This window comes from Takifugu rubripes, unplaced genomic scaffold (genome assembly GCF_901000725.2).
Source record: "Takifugu rubripes unplaced genomic scaffold, fTakRub1.2, whole genome shotgun sequence".
NCBI lineage: Eukaryota > Metazoa > Chordata > Actinopteri > Tetraodontiformes > Tetraodontidae > Takifugu > Takifugu rubripes.
In genome coordinates, this window is record NW_021821646.1 from 102,288 (window position 1) to 120,005 (window position 17,718).

Consider the following 17,718-nt stretch of genomic DNA (forward strand, 5'->3'; position numbering starts at 1 on the left):
GAGATAGGGAGAAGGGCAGGGAAGCAATAATGAGGAAGGTAAACATTTAGGAGGTATTTAGTGATGCAAGCTGCCCGTTTGTAGGAGTTAATAACTCCGAATCGGCCAAATTTGTTTTTACTCTCCCGCTTAGTTGGTTAAACAGCAAACTTCTGCTGGGCTCATTAGTTTTCAGACATTCTGGATATTAAATACTGTATAATCAAGCCGTGTTGTGTCAGTAGACTGGGAGAAAGTGCACGGCCCATTTCCATAAAGACAGGAAAGAACCAGGCTGTTATATAATATAATAATATATAATAAATATATAATCACGACTGAGGCCCGACGGACACCAAAAATTAATTACACACCGAACGGCCTCACTAATGACACGACTAAAATGTCGACGTTCGTTCTATAGCGAGCGAACATTTCAACGCTAAGCGGGAACGTCACAGACGCGTCCGGAGGAAACAGGAAGTACCTCTCTGTCCAGGCCTGCCGCCACAGTGATGATGCCCCCGGTCTTATTGTTGATGGTGAACATGTTGGACGTCGGGCTCTCGGGGGTCTGGGACAGGATCTTGTAACGCAGCATCCCGTTGGCTGTTTTTGGGTCGTCTTTATCCACAGACGTAACCGTCATCACAAAGGTTCCTGTGGGAAGGAACACTTGTTTTATTCCCTGTTGTTAGCAAAGAAAACAGATCAAAAACAAACCCGGACCAGCAGCTAACTGGATATAATACTTCTTGAAACTCAGCCTTGTGGAAAAAAGGATCCAATGTTCTTTCTTGTGATCTTATAATGCTGCCAAGCCCTTCAGCCCAACAAAGTAGCCGCTGCAGAACACCGTGGATGCCGTTTGATCTCCGGACATTATAACAGCGCCGGAGGCTCCGGCGGCGGCTGATCAGCAGCCCCGACGGTGCGAAAGGCTGCCCGGCTTGTTCGAGCTTATTACCTGGCTTGGAACCTTCCGGAACGGTGCCGTTCCAGATCTGGTGCGTGAACTCGGGCCTGTTGTCGTTCATGTCGATCACGTTGATCACGATGTCGATGGGGTTCTCCACCTGGTTACCGTTCAGGTCCACTGCATGAGCTCTCAACTGTAGGCAACAAAGACAATGATGCAATAATGGACCCGGCGGGGCATCAGCGCACAGCTACCTCAGCAAAATAATGAATAATGACTCCCCTGACCTTTAGAAATCACACAAACCGTATAGAGATTAACCACATACGGTAGATTAAAGACCAAGAAGTGGAGGCAGCGGCTCCAAACCATCCCGATATGTCCAACAAAATACTAAATTCCTCTGAGATCCTTTAAATTCTCAGACGGATAAACCAGATTTCCCGGTAGACCCCGGGGCTTGACCGAGAATGTTCAGGTTAAACGTGGAGCGGCGAGCGGGAATGGGAATGTGCGGCGTATCCGGACAGGAGGCCCCGCAGGACGGGATGTGGTTGAGGGTGAAGGGTGTGTCTCACTCACGTGGAAGTTTGAGATGTGCTCTCGGTCCAGCGGCTTGTTGACGGATAACTCCCCTGATATCGGGTCGATTATGAAGATGCCGGTGGGGGGCTGATCGGCGCCCGGGCCGGTCACGCTGTATCTGAGGGCGCGGCTTTTGTCGTGGTCTGACCGGATCTGTGGGGGTCAAAATTCCGATTGTTGTTCACTCCGAGTACATTTCAGCTCTGCAGACAAACTATTTCCCCCATCAGCTGACATCATCCACTACAGCCCCCCCCCCCCCTTTAATATCCACGGATTACATGTAATAATTGTGTGTTCGGGCCTTAGCACTCAGTAAGGAAGTCAGCTTAACGTGGTGAAAAAGGATCTGCGTCTTAGCCGCGCCAAGAAGTGCTTGTCCCCTGTCACCCCCCACCCCCCCCCACTCAGCCCTGGCCGGAGAATTGGTACAAATGAGTCTGGCTGTAGGCATCCTTGAGAGCCAAAGTAAAAAGGAGTGCGACATCTCCAGAGTCGGGAGCACTTGGCATTACGCTCCACTTCTAAATAATGCTCGGTTACAGCGGTGCCGAGCGCCGCCTGAAACAAAAGATAAATAATACAGCTGGAAGGAGCCCTGACCTTTAGAAAATATGAAACATTTGGTGGGGAGCAACGCCACATGTCTGCCTCTCTGAACTGAAGCTCAAGGCAACAAGTTCTACAAGGTTGTCATATCAACCAAGAGGGGTTTTGTTTCTAGCTGTGTGAGACTGGTGTGTGTGTGCGTGCGTGTGTGTGTGCGTGGGCACCCGTGGGCCTTGATGAACTACATTACCCGGACAAGCTCTTGTGGGAACGGTCCTCGGGAATTCTCGGGGACATTGATTGGGGGGATGACCCAGTCCCTCTTCATCCGTTTCAGCTGGCTGTTTCTTCGTGATGGAAACGATATTTCCATTAAATCCGTGTTGCCCGCTGGAGGGACGCTGGCGTCCGGCACCTGTTAAATGGAAATAATTTCATGAGTTCCAGGGGTGAGCAACGACCACCAGGAGACAGTTGTACATGGCGGGCCGCCATTTTGAGGTCCCCAGATGCTCTCAACCTTAGAGCAGACACACGTCTCCCATTCCGAGGGTGTGTTAGCGAGTATTTCTAATGGAATGCAGCAGAATCTCCGGTCAATCGGCCGTCCTCTCTCTGGTGTGCTGCAGTTCTGAAGTATCTACAGAACTGTGTGGGCTGTGTCTTCAAATGTTCCTGTGCAACTGCTCGGCTGTGCTGGTCTGCTTTGAATGGCGGCCCTCTTCTTATGTTCTGATAAAATGCTCCCACACAGGCAGGCCCTGCTTCCATAATGGATGTGCCATCCTCTCTCCTCTGTAATGAATGAGATTTGAAACAAAGGAGGGGATGGGGGGGGGGTACCTGCGAGCCGGAGCCTGAACCCTGATGGCTAACGCAGCCTCTGAAGCCGAGTAACGTCGGGCCAGAACGGGAAAATGAGCTCAAACAAAAGGCCTATTGAGGAATTCTCAAAGAGCAACATCTGGAATCTAAAGGGAAGCACCTTCCAGTATTTCTCAAACTGGTGCGACCTTCTGAAGTGGGGCTGATTCCAGAGTCATTGCAAATTGCCAACGCAAACAAACAGAAATGAATTAGCACTTTATACCGTGACCCACATGCCAGGCTAATGCTTGGCGAACATCTGGGGAGCTGTCAGACGGCTCCCACTAATCACATTTGAAATTTGATTATGCAGCTTACACAGGCTGAAAATGCAGAGAGACAAGTGGACGGACAGCAAAGGAGCGTGTTTAAGAAATATTACCCAATTAAAAAGGATGCCAGTAAGAGGCAGAATTATTTGCAAAGCACGCCTGGAATGATGGATGGCATGAAAGGTTTCTCCAGCCCCGAGTGCATCCATCTTTGATGTGATGAAGATGTGCAGCTCCCTCCACTCTGGAGCCTCTTCATCTCGTGGCTGCAGCCTCCGAGTCGGCCGTGCTGAGCCGTGGTGCGAGTGTGTGGCCAGGATTAGGCACGCGTGGCCTTTTAGGGAACTTGGACACGGAAAGGCTTCCTCCCTCCCACAGTGAAGAAGTCCTAATGGAGGTGGGGACGGCGGGCCAAGAGCCTCTTATGCTAATGAGGACATTGTTGGGTTGTTGCTGATTAAAACGTTTCCCCAAGGCTGCAGCATTCATGGGCTAATAAAAAAATGTAATCGCTGATGTGATTAAGAGATGCGTGATGATTCATGACAATAATTATGCTGCGGGGAGGACAAGTGCTCGTGACCTCGGAAACGTGCACGACGTGGGAAAGTCACTCCCCGCTTTCATTACGGACAAAACGCGACGAGCCGCAGACCCTCGTACAGATGAGCGTGCGATGGCCGTGCCTCTGTGTTCATACGTGTGTGTGTGTGTGTGTGGGGGGGCTCGCACCTTTGACCACCTGACGAGAGATTAACGGCGGCATTACGAGCCTGGGTCTCTGATGACGGCGCGTTGGAAAACCTGACCGCCCCACCACCGACACCCGCTCATCCAGGGCAAACCGACCACGGGGGCCGACGCTACTTCCGTTTTAATCTGAGCTCCTTAAATACTGAAACGTCCCTCCTTTGCAGCCATTTCTCTTAAAGGTGTTAATGAAAGCGTTCGGGTCTCTGTGCAACATTCAGGGAGGTTCGTTAAAATCTACAGGAGATTAATGATCAGTGATCTGGTGGCAATGATTAAGAAAATGGCCGTCGGCACAGAATAATGAGCGGTGGTACCTGTGTGCACCATCATTCTCCTATAATAGATTCAAATGAAGAGATAACTTCTCATTAAACTGGATCACACGCGCGCTCGGCTCCGGTGTCAAAAGCCGACACAACAAAAGATCATTTAAAGCTTCTTTTCATTTCCTGATCAGCAGACAGATGGATGTTGTCGCTCCGCTCCCTCTGATGGTCGGCCAAGCACGATGTTGACACGCCAGCGCACGGTCGTTCTAACCAAGTGCAGATGACTGCGGAGCATCCAGCAGGAGCTCCAGAATGGAGCTCTGTGGCTCACACAGATGCTTCACGCCTCCTAAAGTGCTGGGAGAGGCGTGTCCACTTTTGGGATAACAAGGCAATAACCTGGGAATCCCAGAGCTTTGGTGGGAGCCACTTTACGGGGAGCTATTCCGCATCTGCTCCTGCTGCCACCGACCGTGCCAGTGTGTGTTTGAGCCGCTGCTAAATTGACGCATTAAGTTTTAATTGGCCAGCATCCATCCGATCTCTCGGAACACCTGGTACGATTCCTGAAACGGTTCTGCTGCGGAGGATCTGTTCCGATGGTCTCTCCGTGTGCTCACCTGCTGGCTGGAGAGGGCAGGAGGCTCCATCCTGACCTGAGTCGTCCACTGCTGCTGGGTGGTGCCGTCGATGGCCTTGACCAGCAACACGAGCGCGTGTTGTGGGGAGCGCTGAAGGCTCCTCGCCGCGTAAACCACTCCATCAGCCTCTATCCGGAAGTCCGACGGGTTGTTGCATTCCATGCGCACTGGAGCGCCTCTTCCGCAGTCGAGAAAATCCACTGGAGGAGACAAAAACATAGAGATTTGTTGAGGGGGAGGATAAAAGCAGTCCTGGGGAAATCGGATGTAGACAACAGGCAGACACACACGGGCGGCCCACAAAGGGTTCTGGCTCATACATTATTCACTTCAAGCTGTGCCCCAAAAGGTATTTCTCAAAAACAGATGCAGCGGAGAAGAGATGGAGGGAGGAGGGGAAAAACAAAGTGTTTCCCTTAAGTGCTATTTAAAACCCCAAAACCTGACTCTTAACATGCCGATGTGTTAATTAGGCCTGAAAGCCCGCTGCGTAACTCAAACACTGGACCGTTCCCACCGCACGTCCAGAACCTCAGCTCCTCCAGGGACACGCATACGATGTTGATTTATCCCAATGTTGCACACACACACACACACACACACACACACGTGCATATGCGGGGCAGTCAGGTGACCCGTGGGAGCCCGCGCTCCCTGGAACGGCTCAGTCTCCACAGGCTATTTTTATATGACGGCCATGTTTACAGCACTCAACAGCATAAAGAGAAAGCTAAAACACACCTTCTGACCACAGAGATCACAGTTACCTCGTGTAAAATGCCTGCGTGGAAGCTCTCGCTGGTGCTTCCCTGAATTATTAAAGCAGATGTGGAATTACTTAAGAAAAGCCTAGGAGGAGGGTGTGTGATCTTCCTTTGTGCCGCCACCTTAGGGACTCGCTGGTGCCTCCAGAGCCCCGTCTATGCTCCAACGCTGTGATCCTCTGGGCTTTGGGGGAGGATGCAGAAGGTTCGGGGTCTAAAGGAAGTCACGGCTTTAACCCAAAGGCTTAATTTAATAGCTGTCCCCAAATATATGCAATCAGTCCTCCCAGAATGCATTGCACCCTGCTGCTGCTGCTCTGATATGCAGACATCTTCAGGAAAAGCTCCCTGATGTAAAGGCAGCAGAGAGAAGCACCTACAGCAAAGATATCTGTGGGAAATGGGAAAACTGCCACATTTATTCTGACAATCAAAGCACAGCTTCACTCGGACGGACAGAGGGAGGGAGGGAGGGAGGGAGGCCATCTCCTGACAGGATCAAATGCCGCTCCCCCCAGCTGCTGCCAAAATAACAAGACGTGCTAACAGATAATAGACACACAGAGCGGATGAATGTTGAGCTAAATAAATATATTCAACAGGACTAAAGTGAACTTGCCGAGTCAGAGAGACAACAGCTCCCATAATAAAGACAGAACATGACAAGAGCGTTCTTTTCAGCTGGAATACACACGATATCGACCGTCACCTTCCTGGCTGGCTTTGGTCAATTACCCTTGACCAATTAGCTCTTCTCTGCCCCCCCCGACATTAGAAAGATGACTTTCTCCCTCTGAAGGTTTCGCCTTAAAGCAGCAGCCTGCAAACTCCGAGACTTGAAGCAATCACCAGTCAGCAGATACCCGGGGGGGGGGGGGGGGGTCAGAGCAAGAGGATAACTCACAGCTGCAGGAGACGCTCCATAAATTTCCCAACTTCACAATGGGATGCGTAATGTCTCGCTCGTCCGGCTGATGCTTCGTCTCTTCTTTAATAAATCATGTGTTGCTAAAGTCAATCTCCAGGGTCAGTGGTGGGGAGGGAAAACAGCCCAAAGATGAAGCGATGAGGGGAGGGAGAGACAACATAATGACTCACCGAGTCGATGTTTCTGATTGAAAACGTGGGATAAATGTTGCTCTTCCGTTATGATCTACGTCTGCCTGGAATGTCGGAGCACTTTTAATCCAACGGAGAGTAGTTTGGCCTTAAAATGTGATTTATAGGCAACAGATGTCAATCTGACGACCGCTTTCGCTTCGGACGCGTGCGGGACGCGTCCCGCCGCGCCGCTACCTAAAGCCGTCCGTAAATGGATTAAAACGGGCGCCAGCGTGCTTTTATTTTTAATCCATCCATATGGCACTTGACATGATTTAGATTATTTTAATGAACGTGCTGAAAAGTGCACTTGACGGCAGTGTTGACGCTGACGAGGCTTCGCTCTCTGGAGCGCTCCTCGCTCGTTCCAAATCTGGCCCCGAGGACGCCCGTGAGGGGCCCTTCACTGCTCGCCCGCCACGGCGCCGACGCCTGCCGTAACGGATGAGAACGCCCCGCTTGGACCGACTCATTTATCACCACAGAAACGTGCGGCGCGGCCCAGCTCAGCCCCCGCTTGCTCAAACTAATCAGAGTATCGATGCTTTGGCCCCCAACGCTACGAGAGCAGAAGGGATCTTGGCTACCACGCCCTCGCAGACGTGTCGTCATGGGCGCAGAGATAAAAGCCTCCGGTTTGGATAGAAATGCCGATGCAGCAGAGGGGACCGGGGGGCAACAAAAAAGAGGGTGGGTGAGGGAGAGGGACAGAACCGAGCTGTCAGCAGAAAGGCCCATCCAACTAATACCCTGCACCAGGGCCCAAAATTACCTCCAACTCAATGATCCTATTCACAGATTCGATGCCCCCCCCCTCCTCCCACTGACAAGCAACACAAAACCCCAGCTAACCTCTATGGAGTGCCTCTCCATTGTGCTCCATCACGTGGTGACTCAGACAGACGTGAATGGTTAGAGGGGGGGGGGGAATGCAGTAACTGTGCCAGGCCAAAGGAAGGCAGTTTTTGAGCAATCTCAAAATGCCACCTTGTTAGAGGCTAAACTACCCCCCCGCCCCCATCCTGTGTGATTTCAACTCAGAATTACTCATCTCCAGGATGTGAGATCACCGACCGTTGTGAAATGTTCAGCTTAGTTGACGTTTCATCCGAAGCTGTGAGCAAACACCAGTCAAATACCTGGGAGGCGCTCCCTCCTGCCCGGGGCAACTGTTGCAACAGGCCCGGCAGCGAGCGTCATTCACCAGTGATCGGGAGCCGCGTCAGTGGCCCGGCCTGTGCTGGCGGAGACGATGCGTTGACCCGACGGGGGCTACGACACACCTGTGGGGTCCGGGAGCCCGGGGCAGCCGGCGCACTGGTGCTGGAGTTACGATCCAGCTCACTTTCATTGTCATTCCAGCCACAGAACCAGCAGAACAAAATGAAATGTTAAAAACGCGCCCATCTTTTTAAAAAAAATAAAATAAAAAGTCCGTTCTTTGTGGCTAAAGCCGTTTGGATCTGGGAGCGCCGATACTGCCAGACCGAGCCCTTGAAGGCATTGTAACGCGCCACTCTTGAAATGAGCTCAGCATTCCGGGCATACAGTCGGCCCCCGAAAAGTGGGGGATTTACAGGGAAAAAGGAGTGTTTGCACCCTTTTAAGTGTCTCTGGCAATTAGGAAACTAAAGAGGAATTGCATCAGAGCACACACACATCTCACAAGCAGCCGCTCCTTCTTTTCGCTCCACGCCCACGGTCATTCTTCCACTGGCATATTGCCGCCTCCTTTCAAGCTTCCTGCAGCCAACGGTCGTCCGCACGCCGACGTGCGCGCCCTCCGTGTTCAGTCCTCGCTTTGAAAAGGCCTTTTTCAGACGGACAGCAGCCACTTTAGCCATCACCTCCGTTTCCTTGGAGCGCCGAAGCATAAAGCGGCTCCTGTTGGTAGAACTCAGGTTCATCTTCCAACTGTTTACTGAAACCCACCATTACTCTCCACTAATGGCCTGATGGGTGGACACCTGCTGGGCTCTGAGCTAGCTGACGCCGACTGGCCGCTGTGAGCTTCCTAAACTAACGTTCAAAAGCTCCCCGAGCGGAAAAGGAGGGAATCTGGGTGATGTGACCAGTTCGGAGGGGTCGGTGGTGACGGGCGGAGCGTCCCAGACGTTCCCGGACCGTTGTTTGGGAAACGGAAGGATCCTGTGTTCTGCAGCACGGTGACAGCGGAGCGTTGTGTGGATTACGGTGTCACCGGAGCCCAGAGCTGATAAGACTAAGCTACATCCTTCTGCAGTTATCTGCGCGCAGCTACTGGGATTTGAGTCCGCCCGTTATTGAGACAGGCGGCCTGATGGAGAGGCGCGGAGAGGGTATTAAAGTGGCGGCGCCGGCGGCATGTAAAGAGCCTCAACTTTTCGTGACATCTGTTAGAAAAGCTGTCCGACCTTTACAGGTAGATCTCAAATTTAGATTGATACGGGGGGGATTCGCGTTCTGGGAACGGCAGGAGCAGAGCGCTGAGGCGGCGGGAAGGTACCATTCGGGGCAATTTGGAAAATCTTTCAGTTAACGAGTCGATTTCATCACCTACAATTATCAGATTCTCTCCATTGGACTTCATTAGCACTGCTTTTCTGACTCCTTGAGCCTTCTAACAAAGGTTAACAGGCTATTAATAAATGACATGAATATAACTGCGGGCAAACTATTTCATCCTTAATCAATGCAGATTTTAATTAACGGGGGGGAGCAGGAGTGCACGAGCATGTGAATGAGGCTCTACACAGGCCCTTTGATGCAGCCTGGTCTTCTTGTTGTCTGGTGGGGCGGTGAAATGGTACCGAGCTGACATCTGTAGAAACAGGCTGAGGTGGACGGACCCAGCAAGGCTGGGGGGGAAGGGGGGGTTCAGTACCAGGTCTTGGGTGAGGTTTACCTACTCACGTTGATGGCGAAGCATTCAGAGGGGCTAGATGTTCGCCATTGCTATGAAATTCCTTTGTTTTTAATGTTCACAGGCGGTTAAAGGGGCAAAAAGGATGAAAAGGCGAGCAGCCGGCTGCTGTCGGCTGCTCGCCTTGAAGGCCTCGATTTCCTGGTTAGAAGCTGGCAGACGGTTGCAGAACAGCTAATCACGAGGCTCCGGCATTAATGCCGCCTCGCTGCAACCTGTAATGTGACGTGACTAAACACTTTTGATCTGGGAGCCTTCCCCTTGATCATTCTGTAGAGACAAAGAACAAGTCAGTGACCACGGATTAGAGGAGCGGTTGGCCCGGTTCACTGGGGATTTAAATCTCAGCAGTAGGCCGGTGATGAGAGAACAAATGTTCGTGTCTGCAGCCCACCGCTGTTCAACCGGGACAACCGTTAGCCGCTGCTTTTGCTAGCGAAGGCAGACGGTGGACGCGGCACGAAGTTGCCCAACGAGGAAACGTTTCAGCCATTTTCTTGGGGATTATTACTCAGCAGCTCCAAGCGTTTGTACATCTCCTCTGTGGTGATTAGGAATAACATTTGTGGAGCGCCGTTGTCAGTCAAGTCCAAGCTAATGACGAGCTCAGGTAGGGGCCGATGCGCTCCACTGCATCCAATTACAGTCCTGAGCACACACAGGACACGCACCGTCCATCCCACTTCCCTTCTTTCTTTTAAAACATGAATGTTTGTGCACACACACACACGCACGGGCAGGCGGTATAGAGCCACAAAAGGACTCTTTGTAAAGTCATCGGTGCTGTTTTCCTAAACAATTTTGTAAAAATGGAAAAATCTAATGTGCATCTCCAGCACACAATCCCAATAAAAGCTGTTATAAGGTGGTCGGGCTGTGAAGCCGGAGCCTTTCTGTCATGTTCCACAGTCACGGGTTCACGCTGAGACTGTGAAAACAAGGTTAATGGAAATGCTGCTTCCTCCGTGGCGTGGAGACGTCAGGGTGAGGAGGAGGAACGGAGAGAGGCGTCGCGTAGATCTGCCGGGAAACAAAGAAAGACGGGCTGACAGCCTGAGAGGGAGACGATTATCCTGAAGATCCCATCGCCACTGCGCCTGTGCCTGAGAACGCACGCCAACTTTTCAATAAGAAATCATTTAAAACAAAAAAAAATAGGGCGTGTCTGCGTTTGAGGGGCTTTGATTTGAGCTTTAAAAAGCCATTTAATTCCCGTTATGTCGGCTGCCAGCCTCCATGGCCGACTACAGCTGTCAATAACCTTATAAAAACAATGGAGGGTTTCAAAAGGTTCTGAAACCTGTCAGCACCCAACAGTTCGCAGGGAAATGGAGGGGGGGGGGCAAACTTTACAACAATGGCGGCTAGAAAAAGGCTGCTTCCTCACAGAGCGGGATTAGGGCATGTGCGTTTAGCTCGAATCAATACGTGTCAAATTCTGCTTGAAACACAATTAGCCCCCGCTTTAAAAAAAACAACACAAAAAACACACAGGAAGGAGATTAAAGAGGAGCTGTGCGTTCCTCCCCGAGAGCGCTCACGTTCTCCTCAGATATGTGACAGCTTGTTCTGTGCGGCTCCAGTCAGGAGGCAACAGAGAGGGTTTACAAATGCCGTCTTAATGTGTCAACCAAGCTTATCTCTTTGTACTGCGTTTGTTCCTGGAGATATCAAGCTAGCACCGAGATGTCGAACGCCGCTTGCTGTCTCGACCTGCTTGAACCCCCCCCCCCCCCTTCCCGTAGTTAAGTGATCAAGCGGGTGACTGGTGGGGCTGGAGGTAGCTCCGCTCCATCTGTGGAGAACATCGCGTGCTTTCTTGAGGACAGATAAAAGCTGCACACTTCCAGGAGATGAAGAATATACATTCAACTGTGGGCTTTGTGGGCGGGAGGCGTTCATCTCAGTGTATAAAAACACGGTTCTGATGGAGACGTCTCCTCGTGCACCTCAAAGCACATCGAGATTCTTTCACCGAGACCACGCGTCTCACACAACATACAATTAGAGTCAAAACCAGGGATGCACGAGGCACCCGAGGCTGACGTCTGTCACTTTCCAACGCTGCGCTTTGATGATGAAAGCAGGGTCAGCGTGTGAGCGTAAGGCGAGCCAACGAGGCGCGGGGGCGGCCAGTGGCGTGATGGCGGCGGCGTGGATGCGTACGGAGCGACTCTTCGCCCCACTGTTGGTGCAGGCTGACGGGAGAGTCTCAGTGTTAGCGATAGCAACATATGCGGCATCAGGTGTGAGCAATTAGCCTCGGCGCTGCTCCAGCACCAGGAAGTGGCTCCTTTCATATGTGTTATCAGTGGTAGAGGGGCAGTAAAGCATTACTGTGGGGGGGTGGGGGTGGGGGGGCTGGACTGGTCAGAGTCACTCCCTTGTAATCAGCTGAAGTGAGTGGGTTCACAGAAGGATCTGTGCAGCTGTGCTTTATTACAAACACAATGAGTCCCAGATTAGAGGAACTGGAAACTGGAGGGAGGGGAGAGAGGACCATGAAGGGGCTGGGGGGGGGCAGGGGGGTGAAAATGACTCCAAACACATCTGTCCTCACTTTGTCTGCCGTTACAACACACAACCACAAGCATGGCTGAGTACAAATCAGTCTCAAATGTGGGCCGGCCGCCTGAAGCGTTTCCAGGCCTCGGCTCTTCCGCGGTCCCGGTGGGAATCATCCGTCGCCCTGCCGTGGCAGCGCCGTTGGCCGGGCGACGCCGCCATCGCCCGCGGTGGCACAAACGAGCAGGTGGCGCGCACCGGTCGACAAACCCTTTCATTTGGAGCAGCGACGGCGGCTGAATGAGTCCTGGAGCCGCCGCGGCCCTGAAGGTGGAGTCCAAACATTTATCCAAATGCCTATTGTGCAGCGCTAACAGAGCGAGACGGGTCGGAGGGGGGAGTCGTGGGGAATGTTTGGTCAGCGGGTCGGCAGCGGCCATGCTTCCCGCTCTTTAGGTGTCCACATTCGCACTCTCTCTCCGCCAGGTGGGTTTAAAGTTAAAAGAACGTGGATATTCCACTATAGCAGTCGGCTGGGAGTCACGTCAACCTTTCAAAGTGGAGCCATCCTTTAATGGGAAGATTCCCAGAACAGCTCAGCCAGAGTGATTAAACATCAAACCGCATTGTTGCGGCCTAATCCACCACGTCTTGGTGCGCGTCCTCCGTCCTGCTCACGGAGACGAGAGGAGGCCGTCGCAGGATTAATCCCACAACAAGATAGATTTGAGAAGTGCCAGAGTGACTTTGGGAGAGGAAAGAGTCCCTTTGTTAGAGTTTATGTGGCAACAACAATGGCCGCGGTTCATTTAATGCCAGGCTGTAATTATAATGGGGGGGGGTGGGGGGGGTACGCTGCATTTAAAGAGGAAGATGGCGGAGGGCTGATATGCTGGCCCGACCCCTCCAGCAGGGCTCTGGTGCAGGCAGGATGCATCACTGCTGCTTTGCTGGTCAAGCTGCAGGGTCAAACCGTTTCAGGCTGGGGGGCCATTTTCATTAAAGCTCCGCCAGCCCAGCAGCAGCACAACGGCCGATCCTCTCAACAGGAATTGATCTTTTCCTAAAAACACAGCACCAGCGACAGCAGAGCTCGGCTCCCCCCCGACCAACAGGCCTGTGAATATCTACTAAACCCATTTTAACCCATTAACCAGGTTACCGTTACTGGCTGATGCATCGTGGCAGCGGGGTTATTAGAGATTATTTAACCAAGAGTTGGTTCGGATGAATGTTGAGACCCACACAGGCAACATGCTTTGGTGCTGGTCTTCTGGGGTCAGGTGTTGTGTGGCTGCTTATTAAACCATCCGTTATGTTCGGGCCCCCCAGGAGCAGGCGGGGCGGCGGCAGTAATATACATGCAGCCTCCAGATGAACGACCTAATAACTCATTACATGGATTCAATAACGCATATCTAGAAGCCTGCAAAGCTGTTGATGGGAGTCGTAAAACCGTTCCTAATATCCGAGTGTGTTAAAGATGAGCGCGGCGAGCAGTCGGGCTGTAACTCACCGTCCACGCCACGCTAACGCCGCGCTTGCAGATGGGGGCCGCGTCTCCGCAGCCTCCATAAATAAGCTCCGTTCCTGCTTTTACAAGCTCGTGTCAGCATGGACCCTGCACATTCTCCAAACCACCGCCCCCCCGGCCGGTTCCAGCGTGTTGCCGTCTGCTTTCGAAGGTCATTTGTGCGCGATCAGGTGCTCCGAGGACACAAACTTGGTGGGCGTTCTGGCAGAATGTGGCGGAGACGGGAGACCGCGAGGTCAGACGCCGCTGCCCAGCTGTGTCTGCTGACACTGCGGACCCCCCTTCCAAGCCACCCGCACATATGGTTTCAATCGGAGCCACGGCGAGGTTTTAAAGCACGCAAAGGTCCATAAATTTAAAAAATAAAAAAAAGCCAGATTCACTGAAACATAATAAAACACATCCCGACACTTTAATGAGTTGAAACTGGTCTTCTGTGGGACTCCAACTGCCAATTATTGTGCTAAACAAGCGGTCATATCGCGTAATGTTGTGTTCAACTATCAAGTTTTAGCGATACATGTCAGAGCCCCCGGCTGTTATTGGTGCACAAATTCTCTGGTCCTTTCCTTTAAATGCATCACTCTGCTGTAAATGACGTCTCTAATAGTCAGTCAAATCAACATAAAAGCCAACAAATGGGCCTAAAACGCAGTCCTAAAGCACAGGAGCCATTAAGTCCAGCTGCAGAGCTTCCATTATGGAAGTGTCGACCTGGGTGTTGGTGTATTCATCACGCCTGCAGGGGAACGCGGCTCTGCTTAAAGCCTGCACAACAGTAAATAAATGCTAGCTCTTTTTTCAGCTTACTGGCTGGGGGTGAGAACTTCTCCAACTCTCAAAACCAGAATAAAATAAAGACACTGAACAGAGTTGCAACCAAATCCTTCCCCCAGTCGCTCATGGGGACGGTTGAGGTCGGCCCGGTCCTCCCTTCTACACCGTGATAAACACCCTCGCACACACACCAGAGTTTACGGCCCTTGCAACAGATATAAAAATCTAGCGTCAACATAACGTGTGGTAACGAGCCCGGATGGGAGGCTTGATATGGCAGCAGCAGCTTCGTGATGAGGTGGGTGGTTCCGCTCTATAGGAACTAACACCACGCGTTGTTGCTTTGGGGGTAAAAGGTGCAACTTCATGGTCAACTGATACACTGTCTGGGAAAGGGCGTTGTCCCTGAACACCCCCCCCCCCCCCCGCCACCACCGAACCCTTTGTATGCAGCGACAATAACGGCATTTTAGTGTGTGGGTGGAGGCGGTAGGTGGGATTTAGTTACCTTTTCAAATCCTAGCTTATCGGGGTATAAAGGAAGTGGCATGCCAACGCTTTGCGTGCGCACGCAGGTCAGGAGAGTAAACGTGCACCCACAAATTTAACATCCTGGCGTTAGAACTCGAGAGCACGCACACCTAAAAGGAAGCGCGCAGAGAAAGTGATCCACAGCGCTCCTTGTTTGTACACTCATTTGCATAATGTGGGCGTCCACGGGTCAAAGATCAGCCCCAATCAAAACTCCCTTTGGTGGAGGTTCTTGCAGCAGGCAGGAACTGGATGCCTTCTCGCCCGGCGGCGTCAGAACGGCTCCAGCATCCTAATAGCGCCGGCCCTTTGTTCAGCCGGCCTGAAAAGAACCCTCCACCAGCACTGTAACTGGAGGCAGCCGGCGTATCGGTTTGCAGCCATGAGAAAGACGAGCTCGGGAAGGGCAAAGAAACTCAGCTTAAAAAGTCCTTTACACAGAAGCAGCGCACTTCTGGTTTCTGCTTCTGGTCTGTTGCCGGTGTGTCGTCGCAAAATCCGGTTCCCACGGGCTCTCGGCAACACGGAAGAAGAAACAAAGATGTGGTCGGGGAGGGAATTTTTCAACATGCCTCCCAAGCACAGCTAGGCCAAAACATAATACTGATGTTCATTTTCACATTTCTTCCCACAATAACTGGGAAAAATGTAATTATTGTGATGCTGGATATCATTTTCCATGAACTCGGCAGTTGTTTTCTGTCTGGAACAGGGTCGCCGAGTGGTCTCCATCGTGCCAGAGGGATGATAATGAGGTATGCTGGCCTCACAGCAGATAAATCTGAAGTGGCTGCACATGGGATGCTAGCAGATATGCTGTTGCATTGTGGGTTGGAAGGGGTGGGCTAGAAGAGGATAACATGACAGCTGGAGCAACCCGGAATACCAGAAAGGCCTGGAAGCACAAACATTTGCCTTTCTGCCTCACTGGAATTCACATTAGGAGGACCTTGGCATTACAGGAACCTCCAAACCTGTGACCCGGTGACAACTGCGCACGGGAATTAATGACCCGAACACGCATAACGGAGCAAATGGTGACGACATGTATGTTGGAACTCGATCCCTGACGGCGTGCCGGGGATACATTCAAAATCCACGTCAGGACGGCCCCGGGTCTTGGAACCAAGTACACGTTAGCATAGCAAGACGGGGGAGAGAGGAGAACTTGGACCGGGGGTGAGTTGAGAGATCCCGTCGGCACCATAAATCAATCCCAGTAACAAAAGGGTCACGGGATCGTGCACCAAACACAGGAATGTTTGATGTTTCCGTGGCATGTGTCCCCCTCCATCACGCTAAAGTCGTCTGTCCAAACAGACCGGAGGGAGCGAGCTTTCAAAGATTGAATGTAGCATATGGAGCGGGCCAAAGGGAGAGGGAGGGGCACCCGGGGGGTTCGAACTGGTGCCATGAGCCAGGACAGCGGGAAATTCATATGGAATTCCAATCTACCTTTTATGGATGTGGGACTGTTTCGCTGGGAAGAACATTAAACATTTTACAGGTCTGCAGCAGGGCACTTAAACAGGAATAAAATGGGAAAGAGGTAAATAACGGGAAGAAAATCAGTCGGCAAATCACCTAACGACTGCTAAAATCTAATTCCTCTTCCTTAAGTTGCCTTGGAAGGCTCTCTAGACCCTGGGCCACGGGAGGAACATATGCCTCCTCCATCTCCGAACATTATGGGAAATCAGAATGTGGGAATGATACTCCCCGAGTATCCAAACTCAGAATCCTGTCTATCACGGCCACATTAGGACATATGAGACAGGAGGCCCATCAGACATAATCAGCCTTATCCTTTTCAGAAAACGGCCATTAACCCCCCCCCCCCCCCCCCCCACAGCCGTCAGTCCTCAGTAAATGAAGCAAATGAACGGCGTCGCCAGCATTCCAATCAAAGCATCAAAGCATGGAGCAGCGTCGGCCTGGTGAGGGGATTAATCCCCCGCTACATTTCTGCCCCCAGTTAGCAGGGAAAACTCAATTATAAATCATTTATAAAGGCAGCGCTCGTATCGGGTTCCACCCGCTGAACGCCGGGATCGTGTTCACTCCGGCTACGGGAGGTTTTCTTTAAGAGGGGCGGGAGACACAGGCGCATTACTCACGGCCATTTTAGTTGCCCCTGACAACGGTGGGCTGTTGTGAAGGAGGCCTCCCCCTCTCTCCATTTAAACTTGCCCGTTTTCTTCATTTTGCTCTTCCTCCCTCCTTTTCACGGGAGACTCCAGCCTTTTTAAAGAGCCCCCCCCCCCTTTGTTACAGACACAACCACATTATCCGTGTCGAATCCGTTGGAGGCAGCCGGGGAAAGTCGATAGGGACCAAATAGATTCTCTGCTCGCGTGCGTCTCCCGAAGCAGCAAAAGTAGGCGCAGCTCCAAACAACTGGAACTTTTTTTTTTTTCCCATTATTTGATAAGAAGGAAAAGAGAAAAATCACTTTCTACATCAAATGCAATCTTTTGGTGCGTTCAGCCAAGATTCATCCAGGAGCGAGGGGGCCCTTTCCAAACGAAACCGTTTGCTTTGTTTGGAATCTAATCCAATGGCCACATGAGAACGTGAGCGGTGTTGGCAAAAATAAAACCTCCGGTCTGTTTTAGCAATTAGCACCTGTCAGCAGGCTCTCACCCCCCCCCCCCCCCCCCCTGTCCTGAGATACAGGTGTGATAAAGACCCAAGTGTGACCTGATGAAAGACACACCGCCAGTTTAGGGCCGGTCGTTTCCCCTCATGGTGGCTCTTTATTTAGCATAGC

The 17,718-nt window shown here is 51.8% G+C and overlaps 1 protein-coding gene across 1 annotated transcript in view; it reads right to left on the minus strand.

Moving 5' to 3' along the window:
* The window catches only part of LOC101064737 (cadherin-2), a 43,061-nt gene that overhangs the window by 12,232 nt on the left and 13,111 nt on the right, over positions 1-17,718 (minus strand). The window contains exons 3-7 of the mRNA XM_029832399.1: positions 4,814-5,034; positions 2,283-2,447; positions 1,481-1,636; positions 947-1,091; positions 467-639 (exon numbers count right to left, since the gene is read on the minus strand). Coding sequence (XP_029688259.1) covers positions 467-639; positions 947-1,091; positions 1,481-1,636; positions 2,283-2,447; positions 4,814-5,034 — 860 coding nt within the window. The remainder of the gene's footprint in view (positions 1-466; positions 640-946; positions 1,092-1,480; positions 1,637-2,282; positions 2,448-4,813; positions 5,035-17,718) is intronic.